The sequence below is a fragment of the Siniperca chuatsi genome, linkage group LG6 (assembly GCF_020085105.1).
Source record: "Siniperca chuatsi isolate FFG_IHB_CAS linkage group LG6, ASM2008510v1, whole genome shotgun sequence".
NCBI classification, from domain to species: Eukaryota; Metazoa; Chordata; class Actinopteri; order Centrarchiformes; family Sinipercidae; genus Siniperca; species Siniperca chuatsi.
This window is the reverse complement of record NC_058047.1, coordinates 3,511,400-3,524,791: the sequence shown is the minus strand read 5'-3', so window position 1 is coordinate 3,524,791 and position 13,392 is coordinate 3,511,400. Positions and strand designations below refer to the sequence as shown.

The window sequence follows — 13,392 nt, the reverse complement described above, 5'->3', positions numbered from 1 at the left end:
GGTTGGTTGTTTATGTAACCCACCTCATTTCATCCCTTCCTCCAGGTGGGATGTGTTCCTTGGGGGAGAGTTGGGACAAACTCCAGCGACTCAGTGGAGGATGTCCCTGCAGACGCCAACAGCACAGCAGCAGACAGAGCTTGTCCCAACATGGCGTACGCCCTGCTGTCCTGCGTGGCCTGCACCCTCACTATTGTCCCCTACCTCAGAGTCTCCTCGCTCCCCAAGATCCTCCTGCTCCTCCTCCTCTCTGTCACCTACACCGTCGTCATGGAGACCAGCGGCTATCGCCAAGCTGTGGGGTGAGACTGAGCTGCATCTGATGTGTAGTTTAATATGTGTGTTTTTGGTCCACTATATAGTTTAATGTATATTTCTTCTTAGTTTTTTTATTTGATTGTTCAGGATTTGCCGTTATAACAAAGTTAATAAAATATAAAGAACCAAACAACCCATTTTGTTTCTGTGTGTGTGTCTTTCAGAGGAGGGTTTCTCCACACACAGGGGTACGATCCTGTGTTGGCTGTCTTGCTGTTTTCTGGAGCTCTGGCTCTCCATTCAAGACAGCTGGACCTGAAGCTGCGGCTCGACTATCTCTGGGCTACTCAGGTATGTCTGATTGTATTTGTACATCCAGTGCTCTTGTGCACTGCCAAAAATATTCTCATCAAGTCATGTTTGTCTGTAATTGAGCCATAAAGTAATATTTAGGGGATGGTAGTAGCTCAGGTCGCAGAGCAGATTGGCTATTAATTGTATGGTTGGTGGTTTGATCCTCAGCTCATCCTGTCTACAGTTCCAAGTGTCCTTGAGCAAGAAACTGAATCCCAAATTGCTCCTGTTGTGTTTAGGGAAAACTGTAAGCCAACCTGCTCTACCAGGTTGGATCATAGGGATGGTATTTTGGTCCCCTGTTACTTTTGTTGAAGTGTTCAAGATACTGGATCTAAAATCACTCCTTGTGTGTATGTAGTAAAAAACATACATATACGTAAGTATGTGCTAAATTAATGTATGTTTTTTATGCCAATGCAGTACGAATATTTAAACCTGTTTCCAATGCAGATTAACTTTCTATTCTAACTAACTAAACTAACTATTCGACTGCAACAAACTGCCTTATTCTTTCTTGTTTCAAGATACAGAGACACAGACAAAAATGTCGGCCAGTATATAGTTTTTTCTCAAATATATATATTAGTATCAGCCTTAGGATCCCGTATTGGTTGAGCTCTAGTGGTGATACACGATGTTACAGGCAGTTAAAACCTTGACTATTCAGCATGTATTTCCCTTTGGTCAACTAGTCATTACAGCAATAATTTAGACACTGTATGTGTGTGTGAGTGTACAGATGATGTGCAGATTATTATTGATGTTACCACAGAAATGCTCCTCACAGGCAGAGAATCTTAAATATTTAAGAACTAATTGACTAATTATGCAACCTTTTGTTGGTTTCTCTCTTTTAATGTATTCATTTATACCTTGATTTTTGTTTTCAGTTTGTATATTCACCTAGCGCTATCGTAATATTTACGGAAACTAAACAAAATATTATTCACACAAAAAGAAGATACAGACACTCATTTCTAAGAAATTCATGAAACAAGTTGATTTCTGATGGAAACAGGTTGAAATATTCTCACTGGACTGGCAGAACAAACATTTTAGACTTCAGTTAGTCAGAAATATCTGTTTGAAGTGAATGTTTGTGTGTTTGCATGCACAGTCTTGTGCAGTCTCAGTGGACTATGAAAGTGTATGTTTCTATTTTAAGAATGATAGTGAACGTTTGTCTTGTTAGCAAATCATTATCTCCCTCTAGTGATAAGGATAAGCAATTACATCTACTTTTGAGCTTTGAGCTACAGTATAGGTTTCATTGTATTTAGACAATAGAGCATCAGTTTCTACATTCATATCACTCTGCAAGGACTCACCTCTCATTCTCCACTTGTGTGTTGTGTGACTGCTGATGGTGTCCAGGCGGAGGAAGAGAGAGACGACATGGAGAAGGTGAAGCTGGACAACAAGAGGATCCTGTTCAATCTGCTGCCGGCGCATGTGGCTCAGCACTTCCTCATGTCAAACCCCAGGAACATGGTGAGCATCCGCAGACATGTTCAGGCTGGTCCAACAAGGATCATTGGTCTAAAGAGAGTTAACGCCTCTGAAACCAGCAAAGACTCAAAACTTCCCAGTGTTTCCTGATACACCCAGGACATGGCTGGTTTGGTGATTTGCAGATCAAAAGACATCTAGACATCTATCTTAAAACTGGGTCAAATTTGAAAAGCAAATTTTCTTTAGACGTCAATGTCAGTGGCTCCCAAACTGTTTTTGCTTGTGACCCCTCAATACAAGGCCATGTTTACCGGCGACCCTTTGTCAGAGGTTGTATGTCTGAGTTGTGAGCAGTTCAGTCAAAGAGTAATTTTTCATTTCATTTTCATTTGAATGACTTTTACAGGCCTGGAGAGGTCAAAGTAAACAGTATTATACGACAAAAATGCAAAGATTAGGGAAAGGTCTGAAAAATTCATCTTATGAACAATTGGGGGATCCTGGCCCCACAATGGAAACACTGGTTTAGGTTACCTACAGTATAACCATTGTTTCAACAGCAGTCAAATAACTATAATTCAGTTTGAAGCTACACATTGAAACATTCAGGCTATTTCAACTGTTTTAACAGTTATATGTACTTTAGGGACTCTAGTTTTACAGCAAAGACTGACTGATGTAAGAGAAAAATATAATGAACGCAATACATTCAAACATTTAATACTGATGACAGAGAAATATCATAGCAATATAATATTCAGATCATTTTTAATACTGACGTTAGAAATTACATAATAGAATCCAAGTAAGGATGTTATAGGAATATTATACAGGGCCTGATAAAGTTTGTGAGCTAGTGCTCCAGATTTTTTCATTACTTGCAATAGTGTTTCCCACACAGTCCTGCTGAATAATATAATACATCTTACTGTTGCCTTCATGAAATATATTACGCATAATAAATAATACATTTCTCATTTAGACTTGTTATTTTCATGCACACAGAACTGGATTTGGTTAAATAACCCTCTTAATGAAATGAGATATCAAGACGGCCCAGTGGACACATTTCCTTATGTTAAGATGATGGAGCGAGTGTTTCTCTTCAGATTTCTGTCAGCAGCTGGAGGTAACATTTTGTTTGTCTGGATCTCAGGGGTGATAAAGTTCTGTAAATGAAATGAGATGTAGCTGACGCAACAGTATGGCTTATTTTTAACAGGTTTTTGGACAACAGTGGGGCTCTATCATACAGAGGCATAAGCTATATGGCCATAGGCTTTGGCCACACAGCCAGTGCTGGTTAGTAGGTTAAATTAATTGTTGGTTTTGGTCTTGTCATGGGATTTGCTAATAATAATAAAAAGATAAAGTAACGGCGGCCTTATCCTTTAACAATCAGTGGGCTACGCATCAGACGGTGCAGGGATCATCTGAGGCTGAGACTAATAAACACTGGGGGCAGGAAGTCAGGCATATTGGTGACCCCTCGGAGCTACAGTGTATAGAAAGGCTTCCTCTCTTTCCTCTGGGCTAAAGTTCACCCATGGGCTGTATTCATAACACAGCGCAGTGGGACTCTGTTGCCTGGAATTCAAAGTTTCATGGCTCCAACTCAGTGATTGAGAAAATGTTTTTATTGCATTGGGAGCTACTGTGGCCACCGCTAAGCATACTGGTTTTGTTTGCCCTTTATACACATATTTGTTCCTGAGATTTGTGTGTAAATTTGAACCAAAAAGGTCCCAGAACTCTTTGGTTGTTTTATATCCTTATTTTATATTTCTGAATGACTTGACACCTGATTGGTAATACAGCTGCAATTTTGCTGTCGGAGACAACGTGACAATGAAGGTCTCTTGAATCTGAACCAGCAGCTGCAGTGCATGTGGCTTTTATTTTCAATATCATTTACAACTGCTGTACATCCAATGTGAAATCAATGTCTGTATCAAAATACACATACATTCAGGAGGAGCATACAGTATGTGCAAGTTATTATTTAAAAAATAATGAAATACAGTACATTTCCATCACAGTTGGAATTTGGGTGTACAATTTATGGCTAAAGGACATTTTTTTCTGCACTTGTCCAGTGTACACAAGTATATTGCAAATAATAATACACATAATATTTGTATAACTGCAAATAGGCTTCAAAAAAACTAATGGAAAATGCATCATTAATTTGCCTAAAGAGAAATTACAATTGGAATCACTGGCCTTTAAAGCCAAGGCCATATTGTTTGGGTCTTGTTTCCATCAGTGAAGACAAATTAAATGCCATATGGAGGTGTTCAGCAGGAGTTAATGGTATGCAATAATGAGTATGGGTACTCAGGTGGGCAAAAAACATTCGCTGAGTACAGTTCAAGCCCTGACCCCAATATAATGAAAGTCAATAGAACTGCCTTTATGATGCAGTTTCCCTGCTACGCTACATGCATAATCCACAGAACACACTGGTATTCGTTTTTAAAGAGACTATTTCTTCAGTAGAAAGTAGTTCAAATGAAAACTGTTCACAATGAGATTCTGTGGATTAACAGGGACACTGTTTCTGGGGAGAGATGTGTGATTTTAAAAGTGATTTTTTTAAATGTTGACATTTAAAAAAGACATATCTCAGGAATTGAGCAAATAAGACCAAAACTAACTGCAGATGTGGTTGAAAGCTCTGAAAAACTAGCATGTAAACTTGATTTCTATAGCGCCTTTCAGAACCAGTGTTACAAATTGCTTCACATGTGCACATAAAGTACACTTATGTATATAGCAGTACAGTGTGTGTATGCAATATAAGGTAAGTAAGTGGACTTTGAGGTTATATTATTACATGTTCCCAAACATAAAAAATGAACTTCCATACTAAATGTTTTTTTGTCATTTTTGTAAACTGACCCTTTCTGCTTCCCACAGTGGCATTCTTTGCACTTTTTTGAAACCCTGGTGACCGTTACAGTACAGCTTGATCAGACCAGTTTTGACTTAACTTTCTCCCCTCCAGGACCTGTACTACCAGTCCTATGCTCAGGTTGGAGTGTTGTTCGCCTCCATCGCCAACTTCAACGACTTCTACATTGAGCTGGACGGGAACAACATGGGCGTCGAGTGTCTCAGGCTGCTCAATGAGATCATCGCTGACTTTGATGAGGTGAGTAAATGCTTGGTTCCATTATAAATCTGCTGTTTTTATATATTTTTCCTGCAGGTTTTATGTCTGCCTGCTCTGTCTTTGGAGAATTTGGAGGGAAGCTCTGTTGCAATATGACCTCCATAATGTCATTTTCAAAGATGACATTGTGGCCATGACTGAGGGTTTAAAAAATACTGTGTTTATTGATGCAATATAATAAGCAATGGTTGTGGTTGGGAAAGTTCTTCAGAATGAGGAATTACTTACAGATGACATTTGGCCTGCTTGAATCTATAATCAGCAACTTAAAGCATTAATTTACTCAAACATGCAAAACTAGTCCAATTTAAATTGCATTTGGATTTGTATGCCATCACAACCTATAATATATATGAACTTAAACTGACAATTTACTCCAATTTGATTTGAAATTTGTAATAGTTATAATGCATCCCCGCTGTTTTTATCCTTTTTTTCTTTTCCCCCTTCCAGCTGATGGACAAAGAGTGCTACAGGGATATTGAGAAAATCAAGACTATTGGCAGTACATACATGGCTGCAGTAGGGCTGGTTCCTACAACTGCCTCCAAGGTACACATACAGTAGCTATATTTAGATCCTGTGTGAGTTTTTGTGTGTGTTTGTAGGGTATTAGCATGTTTCGAAACTGTTCAGAATGCACACAGCATTTTTGAGCGGCCCAGTATTTTCAGGTAGTTATTTTCTGGGTGTTGATATTTAGAACAGTGTCACGCTTCAATCCACAAATCCTCAGTGAGGGATTACTGGCCTCTGTGGCGTCAGCATATTCCGCATTCATAAAGTTTCTTTAAATCCTGCAAAGCTGACAAACAAAAGAGCCCTTTTTGCAACTTCTGCAAAACTTTACGCAAACTGAACAGTTAGTCACAGAGGTGGTTTGACTTTGGGGAAAACACTGGCACATGCTTATGTGGCGGTTGTAGATAATAATATGTGTATAATCATGCCAGGGAAACAGAACTGGAGGGTAGTATCGCTTCCAAACTTGGATATAAGCATGCTTGTTTATGCATAAATTTGTCTTTTTCTGATTCATAGGCGAAGAAGTCCATCACCTCACATTTATGCACAGTGTCAGATTTTGCCATCGAGATGTTTGACGTCCTGGATGCCATCAACTACCAGTCTTACAATGACTTTGTCCTGAGAGTAGGTGAGTGAAGAGACACACACATGCACACACACACACACTGGTCTATATAAACATTGATGTTGGAGCTTCTGACCTATTGCACCTACACACATCGACGCTCAGTGCCAGTAAGTTTGGAAGGAAATGCATCACAGAAAGAGCGTTGCCTCCAGGAAGCACGTCACAGCGAGGCCTGAAGTTCTGGGTTCCATTGTGTTGGGTATCCTGTGGGGAGCCTGCAACAGGAGCCCTTGTTTAATCCCAGTGTAGCCTGATGTATACAGTGCCATCCTGTCTGCAGCCTGTGGGACTCCATGTGTAAAAACTGCATATGTTTGTGTGCTTGGCTGAACCCTCTTTGCAGCAACGCAACTTTTGGTAATCTGCGTAATGCTGGATTTCCAGAAAGTGCAGAAAAACAAAGTTTGGCCTGGTTTTTACTTGGTCTGCATGTGCCATATTGCCATCCAACCTTTAAAACCTCCAGAATTGTGGTTGTAAAGATGAGACATGTCATCATAGTGGTGTACTTAGTAAAAATGTTTTATTTATTTTGCTATCCTAAAGACATGCATAGAATAACAACAGCAGCCATGGAGGAGGAGTGGGCACATTAATACCTATATTTTTTGGTGCATAATGGTCACAATAAACATAGTAAGAGAACAGAAAAAGTACTGCAAGTGTAGAATCTTAATATAAAATAGAAATATATCTGTTTAAAAATTAATAAATAATATAAAAAGAGCTGTACGGTGTTGTACAAAGAGGATGGAATGTGCAAAGTACTGACTAAGGAGTGTTCACAGTATAAAGAATATGTGCAATAAAGATTCTCGTTAATGTAATGCATCAAGTTATACATGGAGACTTTACGTTAATGTAACGTGTAGTGTCCATGTGGCGGGATGAGACTCCATGTCAGTGGGGGTCCCAGGCCTTGCTGATAAGGCCAGCTGCAGATGGGAAGAAACAGCGTGAGGTTTTGGTCTTGATGGACCGTAGCCACTTGCCAGAGGGGAGTGTTACAAAAAGTTTCTGTCCGGGGTGGGAGGACTCGGACTCGGCCACAAGCTTTCCTGCTCGTAGCGGATTAATGATGTATTCACCTTATATATCATGATCCAAGTAATTGAATGAACACCAATTCTGCAGTCTAGAATAAACAAAACCTGTAACTCACTATTTTCCATTATTAATGAGAAATGAACATAATAGTGTATGTGTTTATTTTTATTATTAAAACAGATGAGAATGAGATTAGTTTACTGTGATCGGATTGAGAGCACTTGAAACTTGAGACTCAAGGGCTCAAGTCAGATTTAAGTCACAAAAATGATTTGGATGCTGTAAAGACTTGAGTTCACATGAAACTTGAGAGCAAAAACATTCAAGTCTCAAGTTTTGACCTGGTAAAATCAATAAAAGATAAATAGCAATACACCTTAAATATGTATTCATTAGGCCTACGTATTAAAAGGACTTTGTCTCAGTTATGTAAAAACACCACTGACAGCTTTGAAAGGAAAGTGTTCAAATGCCTTGTCATTTTAAGTATTTATTCAGTATTCAGAGACATGCCTGAAAGGTGTCTGAAATTCAACTAGACATGCTCATGAAGATTTGTGACTTGATTCGAAGCTGCCTTCAAGGACTTCAAGGATGAAACTTGACTTGAGACTTGGCCCAAAAGACTTAAACACTGCTCTGGCTGTGATCAATGACATACAAGGAAATACAACAACTTTTTAGGAATCAAAATCTGGGTGTGTTTCAGCTCTCTGGTTATGTTCATCCCAGGAATCAATGTGGGACCAGTTGTGGCAGGAGTCATTGGAGCCAGAAGACCTCAGTATGACATCTGGGGAAACACAGTGAACGTAGCCAGCAGGATGGACAGCACTGGAGTACAAGGAAAGATACAGGTACAGTACTTTCAGTCCACTGCAGTCTTCTTTCTTTCCCTTTATTTAACCAAGTAAAGTCTCATTGAGATGTTTCAAGAGAGACCTGGTCAAAATGACAGCATAAAAACAACATCATCTCAATAAATGCAATACAGACAAAATAAACAAGCCAAGAACACCGTCACACATGACAAACTATACAGTAAAGGTGCACATACTACGGAAGCCCTGAGAGGAAAGTGGAAAAAAAAAATTCTGGTGATCCATTTTCTAAGTCTGATCTGAATTGTTTTCTCTCCTGTGTTTATGACTTAAGAGCAGGTGAAAAAAAGTTTTGCCAGGTGAAAAAAAAAAGTTTTGCAAGGGTAATTTTTCTAAGTTAGTTTTTTTTTCATCTGTGAAAACAGCTGGAAAGTTTTGGCAAGGGATTTTTTTGTCAGGATCAAGTATTCAAGCATTCATGTTTTCTTCCAGGTGAGTTTTAACCTTAAACACAATCTACATATTGTGTTTTAGCAAGTTATGTAACATTCGTGTCATGTTTTTCTTTTGGCTCGAAATGTATCTTAATCGGCACTGCCTGGAAAAAAACCTGAATGCTTTTAGTCCTATGAGAACATGGGGTAGTGGTGCACTTCAGCCTCTTGTGGCCGAAATGAGTATTACAACAACAAACACTTTGAATAATGATCCTGACAAACAAAAAAATGTTCATCTGGCAAAACTTTTTTTTTTGCCTGGCAAAACACCTGTTTCACAGATGTAATTTTTTTTAGAAAGTTAGAAAGATTATCCTGGCAAAACGTTCTTAAGTCATAAACACAATAGAGAAAACAATTTAGATCAGACTTACTGGATCACCAGAAACAAAAAAACTCAACAAAACACAACAAAACTCACTTGCCTCTCAGGGCTTCCGTACATACCAGTATTTGAATTAAATAAAAAACAGCTCAGCTGGAAGAATTTCTTGGCAAACAGCAGCTGGGCACAGTGACTGCGCGTAGCTTTCTGAAGTCTTGTAATTATAGTAAAGTTGCCAGGCTTGGTACCATCGTGCCTACACAGAGATTCAAAACCTGTCTCACACCATATCTGGCAACCCGTGCTGCAGTCTGAGACACTGTACAGAAGCGCTGGGTGGATAGATAAACTGTTATTTGTCAAGAAATAGTACCAACACCAAACTTTGGTGTGTGAGTGAATGCTTAGTAAGTCAGTGTATGAATGTGTGTGAACGGGGTGAATGATATATGTAGTATGTGAAGCGCTTTGAGTAGTCTGAAGACTAGAAAGGCGCCAAACAAGTACAGTCCATTTACCATTTACCATTTACTTGACGTTATCCTGCTATGTTTCTTCTCCAGGTAACCGAGGACGTTTATCGTCTCATCACAGACTACTACAACTTCGTTTGCCGCGGCCAGGTCAGCGTGAAGGGCAAAGGTCAGATGCTCACATACTTACTGGAAGGGAGCAGGCAAAGCAGCAGGCCATCTCAAACCCAGCAGCAGCTAGGCAATGTCGAGCGCCGTTCGAGCGCGTTCACCCGTGGCAGCGTGTGCACCAGGCTGAGCCCCGCCCCCACGGTGACCACCTACGCTACCATCAGGACCCCGAGCCCGAGCATGGCCAAACCAACCACCTCCACCAGCACCACCAGGTACCTGCCCTCTGCCCCCACGGCAATGGTGTGACGGAGGCTGTCTCCATGGCGACCGTGGAAAACAAGAAAATGAGAGTGGAGGTGGGGGAATAGCGTGGATGGCAACAACATAGCAGTAGCAGAGAGAGTTCATTAAAAGAGTTTATTAAAATGAGGAAAAAGTAGAGCCGTTCTCCACTCTTCTTGTACTGTCTGTGGGACGCAGGGGCTGAGATGCTGATCGTCCAATGGGAGGCCTGGACTCGGGCCTGGACTGCGTTTAGGCCTGATCACGGGAGTCTGAGGCGGCCTCGGACCCACGGACTCTCCCTCCACACTCGAACCCTGTTTGTCGTTTCACACCTCAGGGTGTCATGAACAGGATACAGGATGCTTTAGCCACGTTGCTCTGTAATCAATCAAAGGCCACAGATGGCTCCACAATTTCAGAGTTGACTCCCAAAACTGTATAAAAATATAATAAAGTAAATCAGCATCAAAATAAAAACGCCTTGCAATGCACAATTGATAGTGTAGCACGCAGGCCTCTCACAACAACATCCCGAAATTCCTTTAACAACTTTAGCTGACCCTTTTCTCTCAGTATAAAACCAAATCAGTGCTGTTGCCTTAGCGACCACTCCTCACAATGAGTTTCTTGCCATTTTTTTGTTGCCTTTTAGATCCTTTATTGATTTATTGGACACCAATTCAGATGAATTAATGAACTAATTACAGCATTGTTGTCCAAGATATACATGTTTTTAAAGTGGATGAAGCCAAATGTATAATTGTAAATGGCAGTTAATGGTGCCAAAACACGACAAGGCATTGCCTTCAGTCATATCCGGGTCAGTGAGACTGTACGTTTATGCCCCTTCACTTGAACCCTCCAACGGCACATGAAGTAAACTCTTGATTCTCTGAGCGGAGCTGCTCAGTGTCTTTAAGTGCATGATGCCACTGCTGCATTCCAGCCATGTTCGCTGTCTGTTTCCCTGTGATGCTTGACTTCCAGATTCTTCCTCGTCAAAGTGTAGCAATAAAGCGGTTTGTCTCCTATCTCAGCCTATTCACCCTTGCATGCTGTAGCCAGATGGATCCTATTTTGACCTGATAGTGTATGTAGCCAATAGAGTGTGCATAGCTAGCCACACCAGTCTGTATCTCTGTGGAGTTGAAGCATGACTTAGAAAACTTATTTTCTGTATTGTGGGAGTGTGATTCCTTCCTCATGGAATTATATTTAAAAAAGAAAACCTTTTTCTGCGTGCTTGTTTATTAAGAAATATTTTCTATTGTTAAAAATATTCTGTTCTACTATTTTTATGAACTAAAAGCTGCTTTCGTAGAGAGAAGAAAACTGCTGTTTATGAGGAGACACCCAAACCTCCGTGTCTGGCATCCTCACACAAATCCAGATGATTTATTTTATGGTATAGCATGCTACTCACAGTACGGCTTACCACAGCCATTAACTCTCCTCTAATCTGTTCTAGCATGCACTGCCTGCAAGCCTGTGGCTCTTACATGCATGCTTTGATGAAACATTCATACAGGCCCAGCAGCGGACACACAGTGAGTCTGTTTTAATGTAGTCCTCATGCATGCGCTAAAGGTAGCGGTCCTCTTGAATGTAAGGTGCTTTTTTGACCTGTGTCTTCTTCATGAGTTTGGTGTGCGAACCTTTTTGAGGACATTTTCAGGACGGTTTGACATCAGGCTGGGGGTTCCCCCTCCTCACCGCTCCTGCTGTAGTCAACAGGTAGCTGGTTTTCAAATGTGCCAACCTATTTTCATAAACATATCAAACTTTTCGTGTTGAGCTGTAGCACAACCGAATGTGTGGCTACGGTTATTGTGGATTTCCTTTTGTTGAATGCCTGTATTTTTACTGTTTGAGCTGTTCCTTAACAGTTTTGTAACTCAAAATGATGGCAAGTGTTGATTTTGGAGAGATTTATTTGGACACCATAACCTGACTGACATTATGTTGTTGAACTTCTTATCATATTTAAAATAGATTTTAAAGTCTATATAGTAGCTTAAATGCTTACTTTGAGTTTCTAAGATAATAAAAATGAGGATTTTTTTATACATTTGCTTTAAACAGTTGATGGAAAGGAGTTATGTACAATATTTTTCCTGTAAATTGGATATTTTCATACTGTATGATACAGGTTTTAATTGTTATATGTAGGTATTACTAGCTATTATTGTACATTAAGTCTTTTTCAGAGATATATTATGAATGATCCGATATTTGTCAAGTTCTTTTGTTGAAGATGTATTTATTGAGATGTTTTATGTGAATGTAAATTTTGTTAAAGACGATATTTTATACTTAGTGTTTGCACTGCAATGATATTGACGTATTATGATTCTAAAAATAAAGCCAGTGGGGACGTGTCTCCTGGAGTAAGAGCACTCTTCCTGTGCTAATTTTTACCAACACACACACACACAAACACAGTGCATATGGAGAGGCCATCAAACTCTGTTACAAAGTTACGTAACAGTAGAAAAACAGAGTAGCTGATGTAAGAAGCAACGTCAGGGTCAATGTCAGCCTGATTCCAACGCTGTTGTTCAGAAGGAGCCTCAAGCTGATGTAATGAACACGTCTGCCAGCAGAAAAACATGACAGCAGAGTTTGTGTATGTGTAGAGAGCAGATACTGCACGATATGTGCAGAAAACACAGACCATGAGTGCGACAACAACCCATTTCTGGTATTCAGTGCTCATAAAGTTCGTACATGTGATTAGGGCTATAACTAAGGTTTATTTTTTATTATCAATTCATCTTCAATTCATTTTCAATGAATCATTTAATCATTTAGTAATAGTAATATTACTTTTACGTGTGTAGCACTTTTCAAAATAATGTTACAAAGTGCTTCATAAAAAACAAACAAAAACCAAAAAGAAAAACATTTAAATATTGGTGCAATACAAAGTAGAAGTTAAAAGTGACATGGCACATAAAGACCAGTTAATGCAGAAATGCAAACTATAAAAATAAGCTTTTAATAGTCACTGAGGTAGGAAGACACATTTCAACAAATGTAGTCTACAAAATATGAGACATTTGTAAAAAAACAAAACAAAAAAAAACCTCATAACTTCCCAGAGGTGACGTTATCAACTTTGTCCAACAGTCCAAAATCCGAAGATATAATATAAAACATTAGCTTGCTTGATAAAAGACATATTACACAACTTTGGCCTACAGTATATCCAGTATCATTGGAAGTCTCTACTAGACTTGAAATTAAAGTTAACATTTTTTAAACAAAGCTTGAGCAAACAACACAAGTTTGTGACGAAGTCTAGTAGAGTTAAAGAGGTTAAACAATGAAATTCATTTCGTTTCAGCACTGAAGGGGATTTCCGTTAAAGTAGGTCAGGCCTTTTGTCACAGCAGACAGTTTGACATTTAACAGCAGAAAAATCACCTGATG

The 13,392-nt window shown here is 39.5% G+C and overlaps 1 protein-coding gene across 1 annotated transcript in view; it reads left to right on the top strand.

The window, feature by feature from the left end:
* LOC122877981 (adenylate cyclase type 1-like) overlaps positions 1-12,353 on the top strand; it is a 51,361-nt gene extending 39,008 nt beyond the window's left edge. Inside the window, exons 13-20 of the mRNA XM_044200232.1 lie at positions 46-302; positions 483-609; positions 1,990-2,106; positions 5,075-5,221; positions 5,696-5,794; positions 6,284-6,398; positions 8,178-8,302; positions 9,652-12,353. Of these exons, the coding sequence (XP_044056167.1) occupies positions 46-302; positions 483-609; positions 1,990-2,106; positions 5,075-5,221; positions 5,696-5,794; positions 6,284-6,398; positions 8,178-8,302; positions 9,652-9,981 (1,317 nt within the window). The 3' untranslated portion in view covers positions 9,982-12,353. The remainder of the gene's footprint in view (positions 1-45; positions 303-482; positions 610-1,989; positions 2,107-5,074; positions 5,222-5,695; positions 5,795-6,283; positions 6,399-8,177; positions 8,303-9,651) is intronic.
* The last annotated feature ends 1,039 nt before the right edge of the window (positions 12,354-13,392 follow it).